General features: G+C 33.4%; 1 protein-coding gene across 1 annotated transcript; it reads right to left on the bottom strand.

Annotated features, from left to right (window-relative positions):
• Window positions 1–4,467: 4,467 nt before the first annotated feature.
• Window positions 4,468–12,744, bottom strand: LOC106111210 (leucine-rich repeat-containing protein 24-like). Its single transcript, XM_013293229.1, has 2 exons — window positions 12,595–12,744; window positions 4,468–6,800 (listed from the first exon to the last, which is right to left on the bottom strand). Exon 2 carries the CDS (start codon window positions 6,772–6,774, stop codon window positions 5,041–5,043), a length of 1,734 nt encoding a protein of 577 aa, XP_013148683.1. The 5' UTR covers window positions 6,775–6,800; window positions 12,595–12,744; the 3' UTR covers window positions 4,468–5,040.
• Between the last annotated feature and the right edge of the window lie 7,768 nt (window positions 12,745–20,512).

Raw genomic sequence — 20,512 nt, forward strand, 5'->3', positions numbered from 1 at the left:
AGCGTATATCAAACGAAAATGATTCAATAAAAAATTCAAGACGTAACTTAAAAATATTTTTCAAAGGAAAAATTGACTTCTCTACATAACATACTGTGTATAAACGTTGCTCGTTTGTGAATATTAAATTACATAACATCAGTGAACTTCTGTCGGATAAAAGCCTCTCGATCAACTCTAAATCTGGTTACTGGAAGACGTTTAAAATCATTTACTTAAAACATTTTACGCAAAAATAAAACTTCTAAGTGAAATTTAGTCTTTGGTATTTACTTTAAACTACATTTTTTTTAATTAAAATTACTAATTCAGTATTTATTAATCAAAAACCCAACCGATTTAGAGGTCAAAAATAAATTTATAAAACCGTACTTTTCAAATAGTATTCAGTCGCTTAGGAGTTAATTTTACTAATATTATAAATGCGAAAGTTTAGATGGATGGATGTTTGTTAGAGTTTGTAGCCTAAACGGCTGGACGGATCTCTAAGATATTTGCTATAGATATAGAGGATAGTCAGGAAGAACACAAAGGCTACTATTATTTCATATTTCTGTTTTTTTTTTTTTAAAAAAAATTCCACTCTAACGGAGTCGCGGGCGAAAGCTAGTATCACATACATGTAAAAACGCTCGAAAAAGGTTACTCCTATTCCTTTTAAACTATGACCATAAGCCGGCGCACACTTCTAACTAAACAATTGCAGAACAGTTGTGCGATTGTCGATTGTTTCACAGCGAAATCAACTGTTGAAAAGAGGCCGAGATGGTGTTTAAGTTGGCCGACATCTGTTTTAAGAAAACAATCAGTTAATTAAGTTTTATTTGTTTAAGATTTATGGGGCGTTATCGTCGCTGCGCGACAAAGCCCCCTGTAAAAATAAATAAAAAAAAAAACTGTTGAAAAATTAGAGTAGTGTGCGTACATATGTATAGCTGAGCGAGGACCCAATTCGGTCAGCATTGCAATACACATTTTAAATACTTTGTATGTCCTTTAATTACGTGTTTATTATTATCTTTTTAATTATTTTGTTGTTTATTTTTTCTCTAATTCCTAATTGTGTTGTGGTGGTGATAAGATTAAACGTTATTTTATTTACTTTATGCCACAGTTTAGTCATAGGTTCTCGGAAATGAAAGGATTATTTAAGACATATTTTTTTCAACATTACATTACTCGTTGTACTTAGTGCTAGTCGTAAAAGACTGACGGGCGATATAATGGATCGTACCGCAAGGGAAATCAAAGGTCCTTATTAACTTGAAAAGTAAACTGTGCTTATTGGTAAGATTATTTTTGGTATTTCAGGCAGTAAATTAATAATTTATTCATCTAGTTTAGGTTTAATTCATTATTTAATAGAGGAATTAAAAAAAATTAACAAACATTGGTGTTGTAGACGGACCCGTATAACTACTGCAACTGCGTCAGGATAGGGTGTGCTGGGGTGCCAACCCAGGGCGTCGGGTATTATTGGGTGCCTCTTTATGCCCTTCTTCGTATATTTTAGTACTCCAGTTAAGACTCGCAATAGAAATCTAGCCTAGGGCAACGGAAAAACTCAAATCTCTCCCGTATTTTAACGTAACTGTATGTTGTTATTTTAAACGAATGTTAGTATTGCGATTAATAGAAGTAAGAGGTACATTTGTATGCGTGACCCTTCCATTGTCATAATTATTTTTTCATCTCAGTTCCAATTATTTTAAATATAAAAGAATTGCATTAGATATAAGCCTTTGGTCCCTTTTATCCTGTTGCCTCATAAAAATGATATCTCCAGAGAGGTTTTTGTTCGGGAAAGTGACAAAATACAATAGCGTTCGTATGAACAGAAGGGATTGAATAGATTTATCGAGTTGTTCGGAACCAAGGTGCTTGTTATAACGGACATATTTTCCGCATCGAGTAACATTGTAGAGATTTCCAAAGAAAGATTGTTAGTTGGACGTTGGGACAGGAATTTGTATGGAAAATCCATGTAGGATTTGTAGAATATATTCGTATGGTAACCAGTTTTTCTGTGCTATTAACGTGTATCTAAAATTGTTGGAAATAAATTTTGCTATTCTAAAAATTAAGGGCCTGTACTACCATTGGCTGATAGCGGCTCAGATAGTTTAAAAATGACGTCACTGTCAGATAAGGGAACAAAATCCAACATTTCCACGATATTACAGGTTGGATTGTTATCAGACAATTCACAATTGGGCGGAACATGCCCTAAGTTTACGTAAAAGTTAGTAGACGAAAGATATGTGCTAGATTGCACCAAATAGAAATTTATAATCTCTACCTTCCCCAAAAACTATATTATAATAACTCTATGAAAGGGGCATTACTTATTTGAAACTAGCTTTTGCTTACGACTTAATCCGCGCCGAAAAAAAAACTGAATTAAGTATAAGATTACGTTCTAAAAGTATATGAAATTGAATTGAGATAATTTTCTAATATTTAATTTCTTCATGACCTTATAAAAATAAAAAAAAACAATGGAAGTTAAATAGCGAAATAGTAGGTACGGTATGAACCGTACACTCGTGATAGCATGATCAAGGGATGCAGATATTTTTTCATTTATAAAGAAAATAAATATTCGTTTTACGCAAGGAAATATATGAAATTCAAAGACACTGGAATATTAACATCTCAAGTATAAACATGAGTATATTTATTGCACGCAAACCCGACTATTCGATAGGCAAATTCAGTTACCCATGCTTTGTATGCACGCCTGGTACTGTCCGGACGTCGGCTGCCTCACAATGGCCCCCATTATGTTGTACAAATTGAAATGTCACGCGCCCGATTCGGCTATCCCCTCGTTATGTCACGTGTTACCCTAAAACTTTTCCGGGATCAGTCCTAAATAAATTAATTCTAAGAATACGGAAGGAACAGTTGTTTATTTTTTAAACGCAATTATAAGTTTGATTGTCAGATGTTGATTTCTTTGAAAGAAAATACCACTCTTTTTCTACGGTTAACGTAGACCCAAATTATGGTCACGCATAGGTATAAAAATTAAACGAAAACATTAAAGTAGCTGCATAAAATCTTGTGCACAAATATCAATAATGCGATAAAGGCAAGAAGAGGAAAAAAACAAGTATTTGTAGTTGCAAAAACGTTAATGTTCTTTGAGAACATGTCTTTATTAAAGTATGAAAGCATTCTTCAACGATATGATTTTCATGGAATTTCCTGTCCCACACATCTTGGTCGTGGAACGGTTTCTCCTAAGGATATTTTCAAACCAGTACTACTAACAGTCCTTCATATCGAGCCTATTTCTTTCTGAAAGGCTGACAATGTATCTGTAGTTCTTTTGGTGTGCAGATGTCAATTTGCGTGTGAGAATCTTTATATTTCCGTTTGTCCTTTTCCACTTATAAAACAAAACTAAAAGCAAAAAGAACTTTAAACTGAATCTTTTACCAAAGAGGTAATTTTAATGCTATCATTTCTTCTAACTTTGTGAAGTTATCCCGACAGTTTTGTACGTAAAAATGAAACATAAAAGCACATGTGCATGTATCCGGTAAGCTCGCGACTGAAAACGTTTGAAGTAGACACTATCTAGGATATTACTGGAATTTTAGCTGCCATTTAAGTTTGAGTATTCATACAGCGAGTCATTTTAAATTGCATTACCGTAAATAAGTAGATGTTATGAGAAGCAAAAGGTTAGCGTGGTATGAACATGTTATGCGACGAGACGATGGGGACATAAACCAAAAAGTGTGAAGAATGAATGTGGATGGCTACTAAGGAAGAGGAAGACCGAAGAAAGTAAGGAAGGATGAAGATTGAGTGATAGAGGATATGCTTAAGAAAGGAGTGGATTCAGATATGACGGTTGATAGGGATGTATGGAGCACATACTGTGCCGACCCTCCATAAGGGATAAGGGCAAATTGATGATGAAGTAGATGTTACAGTTTCTAGGACGAACTATATTCTGCAATACCCCTCTAATTAGAGGTCTCTAATTCGGTCAGCTAAAGAGCGTCGGTGGCTCAGAGGTTCAAGCACTTGACCGACGTTCTAACTGTTAAGGAAAACATCGTGATGCCTGCACATATCGATGAAGAAATTCAAATATATGTGTAGAATCAATCCGCAGTGGCACAGCGTAGTTGACTACGGCCGCATCCCTAACTTAGGGCGGGATCTGAGCCCCTTAATGTGGCGCATAATGAGCTGGTGATGATGTCAGTTTACATCGCATACATGGCCAGGAATCGTTAAGAGTGGGGAAACGCCCTATAAAAGATGGTCAAAAAGGGAAGTCGTCGGTACATTATTTATTTACTACTACTTAATTATAATAAAAGTCATTTTATTAATAATCTGTTTATTCGTATGTAGAAATCAATTAATCTTTGGATTGTTTTAAAACTTAATTAAAAAACTAACAAACATTCCCGTGAAATCGTTATGAAAAAAAAATCTTTAAATTACATACAAAATTACGTTACTAATTAAATACTAGTTAGCGCCATAAATATCGGTTGAAAGTATTTAAACAAATGACTACGCTTCTTCAATAATTTCTAGAACTATCCATCTTAGTTTCTTATAAAAATTTTGCACCTATTTAAAAGTAAAATGTCACTAAAACAATTAACATTTGACGAGAAAACATTATTGTGAAGAAATACAGATTTCAATGATTTCCGAAACATAATCAGAGATATAGAAAATTTCTAGAATGATATGAGATACTAAGTAATACTAGACCTAAAATAGAGTTTAAAAAGTGCGTGAAGTTAAAAACTATTACTGACATAAATTGAACTTTCTATTACTTTATCAAATTCAGTTTTAGTTAATGTCATCATTCATATCAGCTATTCATAAAAGCTACTGTCAATTGTTTTATTATTTAATTCACGTAAATAAACCTAAGTAATAAATTCAACTCAAAACGAATAAAGCTAATTAACACGATATAGAGTACAATATAAATTTTCATATTGTGAAATGAAATATGACAATCCGAAGTACAATATAATATTTTCCACGACTACTTCAAAGTGCTGTGAATTCATTTGAAAAGGACGACAAAGAAGTTTTTAAATTCCTTTCCATTGTACGACTAGTTGCATTGTTTTCTGAAAAAGACCAAGTTGAACAACTGGGTGTTCTAAATTTAGTACAGGTATTTTCATTTGATGATTCCAAAAAACATGGTCTACAATGAGACACGTTTCTATCATTCCCCAAAAAATCAGAGTTACCATCACCTTTGTCGGTTAACTGCACCGATATAAATATATTAGCGAAAGAACTCGGTAAAGTAAACTCTATCGGCGGTGAAGGAAATTGCCCAGAAGTTTCTAAAGTAATTTGAACAGTATCCAAACAACGTTGAGTGTCCGTACTGTCGATAGACGCTGACCTGTCTAACATTTCAAAGCCATACGATGAACTTAAATCAACACTCTGTCGACCACAACTGGCTAAAGAAGAATCGAGTAATTTCTTTTCCTGATCTATGAAACTTTTACTCGGAGTTAAACTACGGCGTTTAGTTTTCCAACAAATACAAGTAGCTATAAATCCGATTAAAGTCAGACTTAATATGGAAATAATTACTAATATGAATTTAGGAAATTCTGGAGCAGAACGTGCGGTTGCTGTACGTGGTGTTGATAAAAATAAAGATAAACTAGCACTTGCTTCGCCAACAAAACTATTGGCATGACATGTCCATTCTCCTGAGAATTCATCCGTTATATTTGAAATACTTATATTGACCCATTGGGCACTTTTATTTATCATATCAGAATATTCATTCTCTACGTCATGTTTGATGACTTTAATTCTGAGTTCTTCTGTCATCAAATCTTGTATTTCTTTGTTACCTAAATACCAAGAAACATTCGGCATTGGATCTCCAGTAACGAAGCATCCGAAAGCAATCTCAGCGCCCACTTCTGCTCTCAAAACAGTGGGACTAGTAATAGCAAATGGCGGGCAAACGAATTCGTTTTGTTTTAAATATTGCCATGATGTGTTAGCGAAATTCTTCGGTCCAGTGCATAATACTTCTTCATTCCCTAAATTTGCGTTAAGAAACCATTCATGGAAATCCCGTAATTTACAATCACAATACCAAGGATTATCAGACAATGTTAAAGTTTTCAAAAATGGCAAGTTGAAGGTGTTCGGATGAATGGATGATAGTAAATTCTGATGTACATGAATTGTTTCTAGTACTCTCAGATTTGAAAATGCTAGGGGGTGAATTTTCTGAAGTTGACATTTTGATATTTCTAGTTTCTTCAGATGACGTAGTATAGGGAATTGTTCAGCATGGAATTCTTTAAGTGGATTATCGTTTAGTATTAAATGTCTTAAGCGATCAATTCCATCGAATACTTCAAGTGACAAATGATGAAGTCGATTATGAGAGAGATCCAACTCTATTAAAATTCTTAATTCTCTAAATGCGTTGTTGTGGATTCTTTTTAATTTGGTATCACTTAAATTCAATCTTTGTAGATTTAACAAGTCTATATCAGTAAATGTGTCTCTATTTATTTCTTGTAAAATATTCTCGTGTAAGTCCAAAACTTGTATATCTGCAGACAGTCGTGGTATACTTGTTAGTTTTGCTGAAGAGCAGACGGCGGTCTTCTTCCCCGATGACCATTTGCAGTGACATTTTTCAATATTACCACAATTAAGCCAATCACATTCTGACTGATTTAGAAAGAATATGATCAACCAAAAAGGTCTGATATCTTCTTGAATTTTCATTTCATATCGGCATCGATATCATTTACCTAAAACAAAAGAAAATACACATAAAAATACTGTTGAAGTACTCATAACTTGGCAATAAGTTATCTTCTAGTCATATCTTCCATTGAAAAAAAAGTTCAGCAGAAGAAGCAGAAAAAAGTTGTATTTGCACATAGTTTAACCATCGAAAAATTATCAACGATCTGGCCAGTCACACAGCAATCACTCAAAAACCTTAGCAAAACAAATCTAAAATAATGGATTCTTTCACAAAAAATACTTTACTGCTGAATTACTTTTATAGATTGTGGGATATTTTATCGGAGCAAAATTTCACTTCTGCAAACGAGGTTGTCAACATCGTAAAGACTCTTGGCCTATATTTCGGTCATTAACATTAAGGGGACATCTGGCTCCTAGACTATCTAACAAAGTAAAATATTCGAAGAGTCCCTATACATTATCTTGAATACGTTGTTTGATATTTCGATAATAATGATATTAGTTCAAATGCTACTTTTGTTACCAAAGTTATATGGACCTATTTATTTAAATACTAACTTTTGCCTGCGACTCCACGCGCGTGAAATTGGAAATAATAATAAAGAAATGAAAAAATGTAGCCTATGTTCCTCACAGATAAATTACCTTTATAACGGTGATAGAATTTTTAAAATTGGCCAAGTAGTTTTTGAGCCTATTCATTACAATCAAACAAACATAAACGTATGTAGTTAAATGTAAATAAATAAATAACATAAATAAAATAAAGTTTTCATTTTTATATAATACGAGCTGTTGCCCGCGACTTCGTCCGCGTGGTATTAGAAAACATACAAACTATATAAATTACAAAAAGTTACGTATCCCTCGGGAACCGGACATTTCTCGGGGATGAAGCTTATCCCATGTGTACTCCAGACTTTGTTTTATATCTGTGCCAAATTTCAATAAGATATGTTGAACCGTTGCAGAATGATCGAGTAAACATTAAAAAACTAAATTAATGAATCCCACGGGAACCGTAACTATTCCCGGGATAAAAAGTAGCCTATGTGTTCTTCCACACTATGCTCTAAACCTGTACCAAATTTCATAGAGAGCCGTTCAGCCGTTTAGGCTACAAACGCTAACAAACATCCATCCATCCATCCATCCATCTAAACTTTCGCATTTATAATATTAGTAAGAATTAGTAAGATTAGCAAAGAAAAATTGAATGATCCAAGAGAGCAGTTCTTAATATACTTAATAAAATCTAAATCCTTTTAAACACAGTATTGAAAGCTATAATGGAATGCGGTAAACGGTAGTTAAGACTACAAACTAAATTATTGTCAAAGCAGTAAATAATTAAAATATTCTTGAAAAAATATTGAACGGATATAATAATATTAAAATGTTATTGAAGCTATTTAACCATTAACGTTTGCTGTTGATTCCAATAAGCATGATGTACGTTGACAAATGCAGATCCATAATTTAATAACTCTATTGTGGTAGTCGCATAATGCATCGTAAAGGTCATGCAGCACTGGTTTATGACATGACAGGGACAACAGACGTTCTCACACAATATGCGACATAAATGGCTTTAAATTATCCTCAAACATGAATGAATCCAGTACTGGTAAATAATTAATTTAAATGCGAATAATAAAGAAATCTCAATAGGTACTGAATTGGATCATACTGCAGGATTTGATTTTAGTATTAAGAAATGGAAACGAACCTACAGGTCATTGTCAATAAGGATGAACTTACAAACTAGCTTTCGCCCGTGACTCCGTCTGCAGAGGACTAAAAGCTAAAGTAATAGACCTATGCGTTCTTCCAAAGTATGATCTACATCTGTGCCTAATTTCATCGAGATCCGTTCAGACGTTTAGTTGGAAAATTTAAACAAACATCCTTTTATTATTTTTTGTTTTTTTTTAATCAAAAAAATTAGATAAAAAAACAAAAAATAATAAAAAAAAACATAAGGTAAAAACTAGAAACAAAAACTACAAAGATAACAAGGTTGCTGCAAAAAACATAGCAGTAGGAAATAAAAAAATTAAAAAAAAAAACAAACATCCATCTTAACTTTTGCATTTATATTAGTAAGATAGAATCTAGTCATTCAAATAAACATTGTTATTATATTTATGAATTCCAAGATATCTTCAAACTTTCACGAAGTAGGATACAATACAATTCCCAAAGCACAAAGCAAGCGGTTAGGAGTGTCTGTAGATTTATCTTCGTCCAGTGGCCGGCGTGGGCGAGTCGCCTAGCCCGGGGCTTACGGCCGGCCATTCCGGGAATTATAAACGACAGCCAGATAGTTTGTAATATTTCGTCTCCAAGCTTATAGAGGTTTCTATGAAAATATTACGGGAATTGTTTTTTTATTGGTGTCAATTTTTTCTGAAGGTTGAGATTAAAGATGTTCTCATGATTCAAGATTTGTTTAAATTAATATTGTCGGAACCACCATTTAATGAATTATAGTTTAGGCTACGTAGGCAAAAAAAGAAAAAAATACTCCAAATTTCGTCACGCCATTTTGAGCTAAACTATTTAACTAAGCCGTAGTCTTTGACTCCAAAAATCAAACAAAAAAATGGGACCTACCTGCAAGGTAGTAAGGTCCACTAGCTACGGAGTTATGACGTAACACACATAAAAACCACCGACGCTCTACAAAATGTATGAACTTGCATATTTGGATGCATTAAATAAAAAACAAATGGATGAAAAGTGTTACCTTGGATAAGCAAAAAATCTAGATAATCTAGATCTAGGTCGATTATCGGATTCTGCTGTTACTTGACACATTTATTTTTTCTTTTCATTAAAAGGAATAGTGAAATATTGATGGCACTCGATGTCAGCAGTTTCGGGATTTGGCTTAAAAGCTTAAGCAGAACTCGTTTTAGCATTCCCGTTAACCCTGCTTTCTGAAAGCTCAGATTTTAACTTTTTAATGTAGTTTGTAGTTCGTTCCCTTTAATGCTGTATTTTCATACAAAATGAGTTAACATTTTTCACTAGCAAACCGCCCCAACTTTGCTTGAATAGTCGAAAATTAAAGTTTCGTATATCGAACCCATTGTCTAATAATTATGGTTAAAACAGGTAACCTTAGCATGGGTTTGTTTATCATAATTCTATGCGTGATTTATTTGTTTTTTATCTTAGAAATAATAAACTTTTAATACACTATCTTAATATTCTTATAAGATAAAGTTTAAATAGTTCCATTAAGACAGTTTTAAAGAAACATAAATAATGGTTTACATTCAACAATAGTGCTTCCTAGGAACACAAGAGGCATCGCTGGAACTGCACTTTTCATGGCCAATTAACAAGCTAAGTATGGAAGTTGAGCTTAGCTTGAACAACTTAATAGTCTCACTTGCACCATTGACTTTAACTTGGAGTGTATTTAATCTTCTTTACCAGTTAACTTAGTTACGAGAATGCTAATGCATGTAGAACTTGGGCTATAAGATAGTTATGAAACATCTTAAGTGAAATTTATATTACGCTAGAAATAAAAAGATTTGTTTCAGAAGTAAAACCTGAAGAAGTGAAAATATATAACAGGAAACAAACCAATATAAAATTGTGTGTCGGACGCCTAATTTTAGTTAATTTTCCTTTCCACCCTTATCTTATAAGGAATTTTTTTACTTTTATACTTATTGAGATAAAGCAACAAGACAAAGGTATATCAAATTTACACACTTTAAGGATGGGAAGGGAAGTAAATTTGACAGTGTAAGAGACGCGTAGAAGAAGGAAATATCATCTTTATGTGCGTCTCCTCCTCCGTGGATTAAGTGTAGGCAACGCATCTGCAATTTCGTATGTCTATAGGCAGCGGCGAATACAGGTGGGCACTTGCTCGTTTGCTATCTTATGATATAAAAATCTTAACATAATAATTTTTACATAAAATTGTAAGAAAAAAATATAAACGTATCGAAATACATTTTTTATTCAATTAATAAAGCAACAATTAAATTGTCCCATATTGTTTCCTTGAACAATAAGGACACCTTATTGAACAACAAAATTAACAAGTCGCATTGGCGGTACATTGTCAGTGATTTATTGTAATTGCAACAGCGGTAGAGACTGTAAATTAATCACTCACTCATTCACCCGTTCACTCACTCTATTACTCGTTCATTCACTCACTCGTACCTTCTTAACTATACCTATCCGCTACGTTCTTATTAAATTGATTTATTTAATAATTCCTTTTTACTTTTAGAATATCCATAAAATACAAAACGACCTAATTTTCACGTTTTAATTTTTTTTTAATTCCCTGTCCAGTATTATTGCAGTTTTATGTACGTTTGTGTTTTATTTGCGTTGTAAGTAAATAAATCAACAAGTTACTTGTACTTTGTGAATGTTTTTAAAAATGTTTCCAATCTCCCTCTGTTTAGGTTTTAAATAAAAAATCACTTTAAATCGAGCAAAGAAACATGTATTGTGTAACATTTACAGGAAAAGACAAATGAAAAATGTTTTACATTTCTTACTTTAAAATTTGATTTTTTCTTTTTAGCAAATGGCATTCAACCTAAAACTACATATAGAAACTCCTTCGACATACAAAATGTATATCGTAAAAGATTTAGAAATAAAACTATTTTAACGGAGACATTATGTAATGACACAATATGTACAGAAACAGACTAGAAAAAAGTGATGACGTCAACGATGTGTTCTAATTTTGAATTATTTAATTTCTTCTTCTTTTCTAATGGCTTGTCTCTAGTAACGTGTAAAAACTCCTTGAACACCCTCAACCACCAACATAAATAACTTCTAATGCCTTTGAAGTTCGACTACATCTTGTATTATTCAAGAGTCTGGTGCGATATAATCATTAATCTACTAATGAGATACTTGACCTAGTAAAATTTCTCTCAAATCTGTAGTTAGTCATTCAAAAACCACACTCTGTATTGTAAGGAAGTAGTTGTTAGTATACTTTAAAAGCATTACTTACTGTTTAAGTAAACAAAACTACAGTAATACGAGTAACAAGAACCAGTTACCTAATAATATAATCTTACTAATATTATAAACGCAAAAGTTTAGATGGATGGATGGATATTTGTTGAAGTTTAAAGCCTAAACGGCTCTACAGATCTCCATGAAATTGGGCACAGATATACAGCGTACTCTGGAAGAACACTTAGGCTACTTTTTATCCCGGAAATAGTCACGCTTCACGTTGGAGTCATAAATTTTATTTTTAAATGTTTACTCTAATTCTGTATCGGTTCAACACATCTCATTGAAATTTGGCACAGATATAAAACAAAGTCTGGAGTACAAATGGGATAAACGCCATCCCCGAGAAATGTCCGGTTCCCGAGGGATACGTAGCTTTTTGACATTCATATAGTTCGTATGTTTTCTAATACCACGCGGACGAAGTCGCGGGCAACAGCTAGTATATCCATATTTAACAAATAATCTAAGAAATGACAGACATCTAGACTACGTTAAATCTAGTTCCACTTATAGAAAAATAAATTCTACTCCTGTGAGACCAATTCAAACTCTAATAATTTATTCTTACCCCCATTTTCTATTTAGCCATTTGTCGTTTTATTTGTTAATAACTATGGAAGATTTTTGTCAAATATGTAAATTTATTTTAATTAATTCATCGTGTTCTGTATTTTTAATATTTAATTTTTAAAAAAGAAACTTTAAACCTTCACAAAAAAGCTTCGCATTAAGATATTTCAAAATTATTAGTCGCAATTAACTGTTTTTTTAAGATTTCCAAAAATAAATAAACAAAAATCAACTTACTTCGAAACAATAAAAATCCTACTCCACACTTTCACCGCAACCACAAATCGTTTCAACGCAGTCGTGCGATAAATCCAGTAAACGTCGGATTTATCACAGGATCGATCGCTCGACCGGTCGCAGTCGCGCGACGGCCGGCGCGTGTTCTCGCGGCACGCTCCACCGTCATTCTGATCTCCTGGTACCGCGTAGTGACCTCAAATTTAAGGACTATGCAGGATTTTGCAAACGTTGCAATTAATAATCCCCGGAATATGAGCATTTAATTATACAGTATATTAAGACTAGCTTTCGCCCGCGACGCCACCGCGCGGAATTTAAAAATAATTAGTAGCCTATGTATTATTCTAGAGTCTAGAATCTACACTATGCTCTACATCTATGTTAAATTTTATCGAGATCCGTTCAGTCGTGGAATCGGCAAACTCTACATCCATCCATTTAAACCATCGTATTTATAATATTAGTAAGATTGTCTTTATGTATAGTGCAAACATTTTTTTGTAACTATAAAAACGATCACTCTGTAATAAATGATTTTAATAAACCCGCGGACAAACCAATTATATGGTTTTTGCGGGGCCATTTTTTTTATGTAATATTTTAAATAAAATAAAATAAAATCTTATTCAAATTAGACATATAAATAGAAGATATTCCTTGTTAAGAGAATTAAAATTGCAGTTTTCTTAAATTCTCAATTCTTTATTTAAATCTTGTAAAATTCCGTACTTTACTTTTATAACGATGGTGAACCTATTCCATAACAACAAAGGCACCTTTACAGGAACAATTGCAACAAAGTTTTTGGGAACGTATTTGATGTTCTTTTGTTAATTGACGTTGTTTGCGTTATTGCTTTTGTTTTTTGTTGCAACAACAAAAGTTATGTCAGTTACACATGTCTACCTCGATTTATATAACACTGGCTTTCACCCGCGACTCCATCCGCGGTGAATTAAAAAAAAACACAAAAAATAGTAGCCTCTGTGTTCTTCCTATCATCTACATCTGTACCAAATTTAATTAGAAACCTGTTCAGCCGTTTAGGATACAAATTTTAACAAACATCCATCCATCTAAACTTTCACGGTTATAATATTATTACGACTAGCTATTACTAGCAACTCCGTCTGCAAATTAAGATTATAAGCCAGTGTTAATCGCATTTATAATTTACAAAAGTATTTAAATACTAAGTCAATACAATACTTGAAGTTTATTATACTTGGAATTAAAAAAATAGAATCATAGTATAGAATAAAATCAAAATTATTTTAACAATTATTATACTAGTAAGATTTGTAATTTTGCATAGGTTAATGATCGCGGGATTCCAACATGTTCACTTGTTTGTTTATCACTAACATAAACAATCGAATTGAAATCGAACAATCGAAAATTGAATCGGCTAAAGTGTTTGTCGTTTGTTTCGAATTCTTCCCCAGAGAGTTAAAAAATCAGACGAGACAACCTTGGTTGAAATTTATCTATGTTACTTTAGTTAAAAAAATACACTAAAAACAAAATATACTCAAAAAACAGTCCACTAAAAAGTAACGAAATAATTCTTTGAAAATTGTAAACCTCCCTTATTATAGCTGTTATGTCTGTATTGTACAATTACTTTTACTTTGATGTCGGTGTCAGCCGAAGTATGCAGTAATACGTAAGGCTTTCTACATTTGTACCATAACAATTGTCAATTGAAAGTATAGAACCGTTTAAGTAATGAATCTAAATTGACTGACACCGACTAACTATTATAAACTGGTAGAAATTATTACTAAAATATCTGTAAAAACTTTCAATGTATTGTTATGTAAATACACATCGCAATATATGTGACATTAAACCTAAAACATCCAACACAAACAATAGCAGGAAGCAATAAATAATCATAAGGATTACAATGTTATTCATGGCTTCATTTTACCATAAAAAGATTAATTCTAAAGATGAGCTCTCACTGTCCAAAACATGTTCATAACTTTTTTATAAGATAAGGCAAATAAGTAGCAACATGGGCAATCAACGCCTATGGACATCCACAATACTTTCTCTCTCCGGATCGTTTCTTCATTCCTGAAGGTCGCGACCACTCTCCTTGACCATCTCTTGAAGGGTATTTCTGCACTCTGTACGATTCTATGCGAATATTAGTTCACAATACTAGTGAAACTATAGATGCGTTGCCCTTGAGAAGGTTACATACTCACTTATATAACCATAGGCCTTTCACAATACCTTCTGCATAATCCTAATGAAAATATCATCATCTCTCAGACCTTATCTTACTCCCGTTGTATCGGTGCCCCGGGTTTTTGTCATCCAAATAACTCTATCCGTCATCTCAGTGATCACTCCCTTCTTAATCATGGCACCTTTCACGCAATCCATACATCTCCTACGTCTACCTCTACCCGTGTACGCGATTGGTTCATCCTTCTTCATAACATGCTCATACCATGCCAACCTTTTACTGCTTTATTTCTCTTCCACTGGGACTACTCTCAAGCTTTAAAAAGTATGAAAATATGTTTTAGTAAAAGTTAAACTAGAGTCTTAAAAACGTATCGATATAAATAAACAACGTGAAAGATTATATTGAAATTAACCATAGTTAAAATATACAGTTTCTAAAGTATGAAGTTTTAATTAAAGGCCTTTGTAAATCAACATAAACAAAGACGCGTAATTTATTCCCGTACAAAGTTCCACGAAAACGCAAGTCAAAAGACAGGTGTTAACTTGTCAAGACATAAACGTCGCACTTTCATCTTTCAGCTACACTTTCTGTTTACGTGTTACAAAACAAAACACCCTTTTATGATCTGTTAAAGTATATTTACATTGATCTCTATAAATGGACAGGCTACAGGTCTATTGGAATGTTTAATGAAACAGAAATTAACAATAGACAATACTTAAGGAGAGTACATTAATTTAGTATACTAGTTTTCGACCGCAACTACATCCGGGTGGAATAAAAAAACAAATGTAATTAACCTATGTATTCTTCCAGACTATCCTTTATATCTATACCTGATTTCATCTTTTTTTTATATAACATAAGGTGGCAAACGAGCAAGCGGCCACCTGAAATCACCAAAATGGCGAAGCGACCGCTGCCCATAGACATCCGCAATTGCAGATGCGTTGCCTACCCTTATCCGACGGAGAAGGAGACGCACATAAAGAGGATATTTCCCCTACCTATTCATCTCCTCCACCGTCAAATCCACTTCCTCTTCCCAACCTCTCTTTATAAGAAAAGGGTGGTAAAGAGAAAGGGACTTAAATTAGGCCTCCGGCACCACACTCATCAGACGAAACACGGAATTGTTTCCATTTCACGCCTGTCTTCTGTGTGGTCGTGGTATTACTGGGGGCGTGCCGGCCCATTCGTGCTAAGATGTTAAAGCGGGCACTACCACTGTCATCGAGATCCGTTCAGCAGTTTAGGCTACAAACCCTAACAAATCTAGCCTTTTGCATTAATATTTCATCATCATCATCACCATATGTTTTCGAATTCCTGTCATCTAAGTCACTCTCTTCTTGATCACCTTTCACGGAATCCATTCAATTCTTCTACACCAACCTCCACTATTTCCCTCCAAAACTAATTAAATTCATTTAATTGCATTTAGTTAACGTCGCTGAATATTTGAAATAAAACATCGTAAATTTACTGCAGTCTTTAAATTAAATTTATTCTGGTCACAAAACAGACGTTTCGAAGCTAACAATATGAAGCTTACTTGAGAGAGAATTTTGTATTGTATTTTATTAATTTAAAAGTAATGCCAATAAGAAAATACTCCTCTAATAACAATTGCTGTTTTTAAAATCACACAACATTTTAAAAAAAGATACCACAGCCAAACCAAATGTTGATTCGTGTACAGTCATCTTCATAAACATGTATACATAACTTTTAAAACTTGTTTATGATTTCGGTTTTTTTTCATCAAAATCATAAACTCACATGAAATCAGAAAGTATTCTTACATTCACATTTTTGAAACCGATAGCATATATTTAAGGCTTTGTTAAAGTATACACATTTATGAAGCTGATTGTACCATCATCGCAAATCTCAAATTAATCTACGTTAAGCAAAGTTGACGAAATCAAATGAAATTCGTTCTTAATCTTTCCCATCTCGAATCTCGGATGAATCAAGAAAAAAAAGAAATCTAAATCGAGGACAGTACAAACAAAAGCGAGGCGATGATGTTTTAATTTAAAAGAAAAATACAAAACAGTACTCGGTAAATCTTTTCGGCGCGAATCAAGATTTCCCTCCAAACTTATGTCGTTAAGAAATTTAACTAAGGGAAGAGGCTTTATCGAGAATTTTCAGGCATTATTGTCAAGGAAACTGTTTTTAAGTTAAACAAAAATTGTTGTAAATAACAACCATTAATTTTAAACCTTTTTTCTCCAGAGATTTCAATATAATGTTTAACTGCAGAGAGTTATTCCTTACTCTATGGGTTACGGAGAATACTTCTGAAGTCAAATGCTTTCAAACCTCTGCAGGAACGACCAAAGTGCAAAACTTCTGGACTTATGGGAATCCTTAGGCGTAACTCTTATAAAAGTCCTTTTTAAAATTCGAACAAAATAAACAGTCGTAAAATTATTTGGAGTTAAAATTCGATACGATACGAGTTGATAAATTTATCTTACTAATATAAATGCGAATGTTTATATGGATGTTTGTTAGAGTTTGTAGCCTACACAGCTCGAATCTCGATGAACTTTGTCATACATGTAGAGGATAGCCTGAAAGAATACATAGGTTGTTACTTTTGTTTTTTGACCGACTTCCCAAAAGAAGGAGGTAATCAATTCGTCTATATGTTTTTTATGTGTGTTACGGCATAACTCCGCCGCTAGTGGACCGATTTTGATTATTATTTTCTTATACGAAAGCTAATGCTTGCAGGTGGGTTCCATTTTTTTTTAATTCCAAGTGGACGGAGTCGCGGGCGAAAACTAGTAAAGTTAGAAATTTTGCACGTTGTATATTTTCTCTATATACTGACATATTCAATAAATTTGTTTGCAGTTTGTATATTTTCTTATTTCTTTTAGTGTTACAGTAATAATTGCAAGCAGGTGCAACTTTACAGGCAGATTTTTCAGCGTAAATTTATTTAATTTAGCCTTCGCTCTAATTACTAGCGCGGTCACTGGGAACCGCCTGTCCGGTGCTTACGGTTTACAAGTTATATTTTTTAAATTCATTTGTATAAAAAAAGAAATTGTAATTCATAATAACGAATGCTTCGCGATTTTTCAAGTACAAAAGTTTTGCAGTAGAATTTTTAATTATTTTTATTTAGTTTAAAATATGATTACTCTAAAATTATGTATAAAATTTAAGAATTCACGTTTATTAAAAATAGGGGTTATTTAATTTAAACATTTTTTTTTATCCGAAGCATACATACAGTTGTAGTGCCCGCTTTAACATATTAGCACTGCAGGGCCGGCAAGCCCAGTGTAATACCACGACCACACAGAAGACAAGCGTGAAATGTAAGCAATTCCGTGTTTCGTCTGATGAGTATGGTGGCGGAGACCTAATTTAAGTCCTTTTCTCTTTACTAGCCTTTTCTTACAAGGAGAGGATGGGAACGAGAAGTGGATTTGACGGGGAGCAGATGTATAGGAAGGGGAAATATCCTCCTTATGTGCGTCTCGTCCTCCGTCGGATAAGGGTAGGCAACGCATCTGCAATTGCGGATGTCTATGGGCAGTGGTCGCTTCGCCATTTTGGCGGATTTAGGTGGCCGCTTGTTCGTTTGCCACCTTATGTTATAAAAAAAATACATGTACATACACGTCATAATACCACAATCATATTCAATTTGTATTTAATAATAATGTTAAGTCTAATTTAATACCCATGTTAAAACTTAAATAAATAATTAAACTCAAGTAACCCGAACTCCACTCGTGGTGTAAGTGTCGCTTATTCTGAAATCTTTGATAATCCAACTGTTTCCATGTCACGTTCTGTTGAGTTCACACGTTTTGTCGACTCGAATTTCACACTAATGTAAAACACGAAGTTGTTCAAATTATAATAATAAAGGGGTACATTTAAAGGGTAGTACGAGTTTGGACGTATACTGTCAATCAGTTTGGGTTAAACAGCGCCCTCTATATGTCAAGGAGGCATTTTAGTGTACCCATAAGTGCGCGCACTTTGACTAAACTACCGCACAACTGTTAAATCGCACGTTGATTTCAATGAGCTTATATGAAGGTGCGCATACTATTCTATTTTTCGTTGTGCAACTGAACTGTTGAATGAACTGCGAAACAATCGACAATCGCATAACAGTTGTGTGTCAAAATGTGCGCTCGAGACAAATAAAAAAAGTAGTTATCTGTGTAACCGGTTCTTACATCTCTATCGTTTGTTAGGTGCTCTCACTCGCACGCTCAGTTCAAGCGGATCATGACGTCACTTTTCTTATAGCCGTCAATCGTTTACAAGACGATATCACGTTAAGAATAATGTTAACAAAACAAAAGAGCTTTCATTTTTCGAGTTAATTTAATTGCATTATTTAACCCTCTTTGTATGTCCCACATTGTGAAGCTGAGAACAGTTAAAAAGCTTCGTCTAAATTTATTCATTTAATCTCTTCGCTAATTACTTCAGTGGTCGGAACACGCGCATATGCTGCCTCGGACCTTCCTTTTTTATATGTACTTAACAAAAAAGTAAGTCAGCAAAGCTTTCCGCTTGAAAAGGATGAAAACAAACCACATGTTCTTTTTTATTATGTTTATACAACTAAGTGTTAGAAAGAAACAAACTTAAAACATTATTTACACCAATCTTTTTAGATAAATTAAAAATTACACCTTTATCTTACTAATAAAATAAATTCGAAAGTTTGGATAGATGAATGGATGCAAATTTCTTAGTGTAGCATAAACTGCTGAACGGATTTTAATGAAATTTGGCATAAATGTAGAGCATAGTGCGGAAGATGTCACGGGCTAAAGCTAGCTATTTAATATTATAAAAAAATTACTTATAAGGAAGAAGTATTTTAATTTAAGTGAGATATTAAAATGTTTTCTCAGAAAAGAGAAATTTATATGAAAAAAATTCTTTGTTAATTTCGTGACAAAACTTTTTTCGGCATTTGACAACGACGTTCAAAGTAAAACATCCGTACTTACACATCCGAACTTTACTTAACGACCTCAATTTTATGCTATATGTTTTTTTTTATTTAAACAACCAAAAATCAATTTTATTAGGATAACACCCAACCGTCACACCACTCTGTCCCCACATGAGAATAAAATGTTTCATCCGTCCCACCTTTTACTACCATTATCACTAATAAGGTGACAGATGAAACCATTATGAAATAAAAAAAAGTTTCAACCGTCCCCTCGTCGCAATAGGTAGGAAAGAATAAACTATTTATTCTTATCTGTTCCTACGTGGGGACAGAGCTGGGCAACGGTTGGGAATAATCCTTTTATCAAGTCATTTGCTTCTATAAGTCAACATTTAGGAGTTTGAGCATGCTCTGAATTAAGTGTGACTTATTCAACTAAACTTAATTATAAAAATAAATAAATTGGTGGTTCTGTATTGTATCTGTAGTTCCTCTGGTGTTGCTGATGTCTGGGCGTCATTGACCACCTCGGTGTTCTTTCGTTTGCCCCCTTTTATTATAAAAAAAACCTTACAGATATTTGTATGCACAGGTTACGTAATCACCTATCTTACTAATATTACAAATGCAAAAAAAGCTTTAGAAGGATGGATGTTTGTTAGAGTTTGTAGCCTAAACTGCTGAACGGAATTCAATGAAATTTGGTATAGATGTAGAGGATATTCTGGAAGAACAGATAGACTACGAGTACT

The sequence above is a fragment of the Papilio polytes genome, unplaced genomic scaffold (assembly GCF_000836215.1).
Source record: "Papilio polytes unplaced genomic scaffold, Ppol_1.0 DF824382.1, whole genome shotgun sequence".
Classification (NCBI taxonomy): domain Eukaryota; kingdom Metazoa; phylum Arthropoda; class Insecta; order Lepidoptera; family Papilionidae; genus Papilio; species Papilio polytes.

Excerpts from the sequence above, each read along its gene's own strand:
- LOC106111210 (XM_013293229.1), bottom strand. The coding sequence starts at position 6,774 with ATGAAAATTCAAGAAGATATCAGACCTTTTTGGTTGATCATATTCTTT.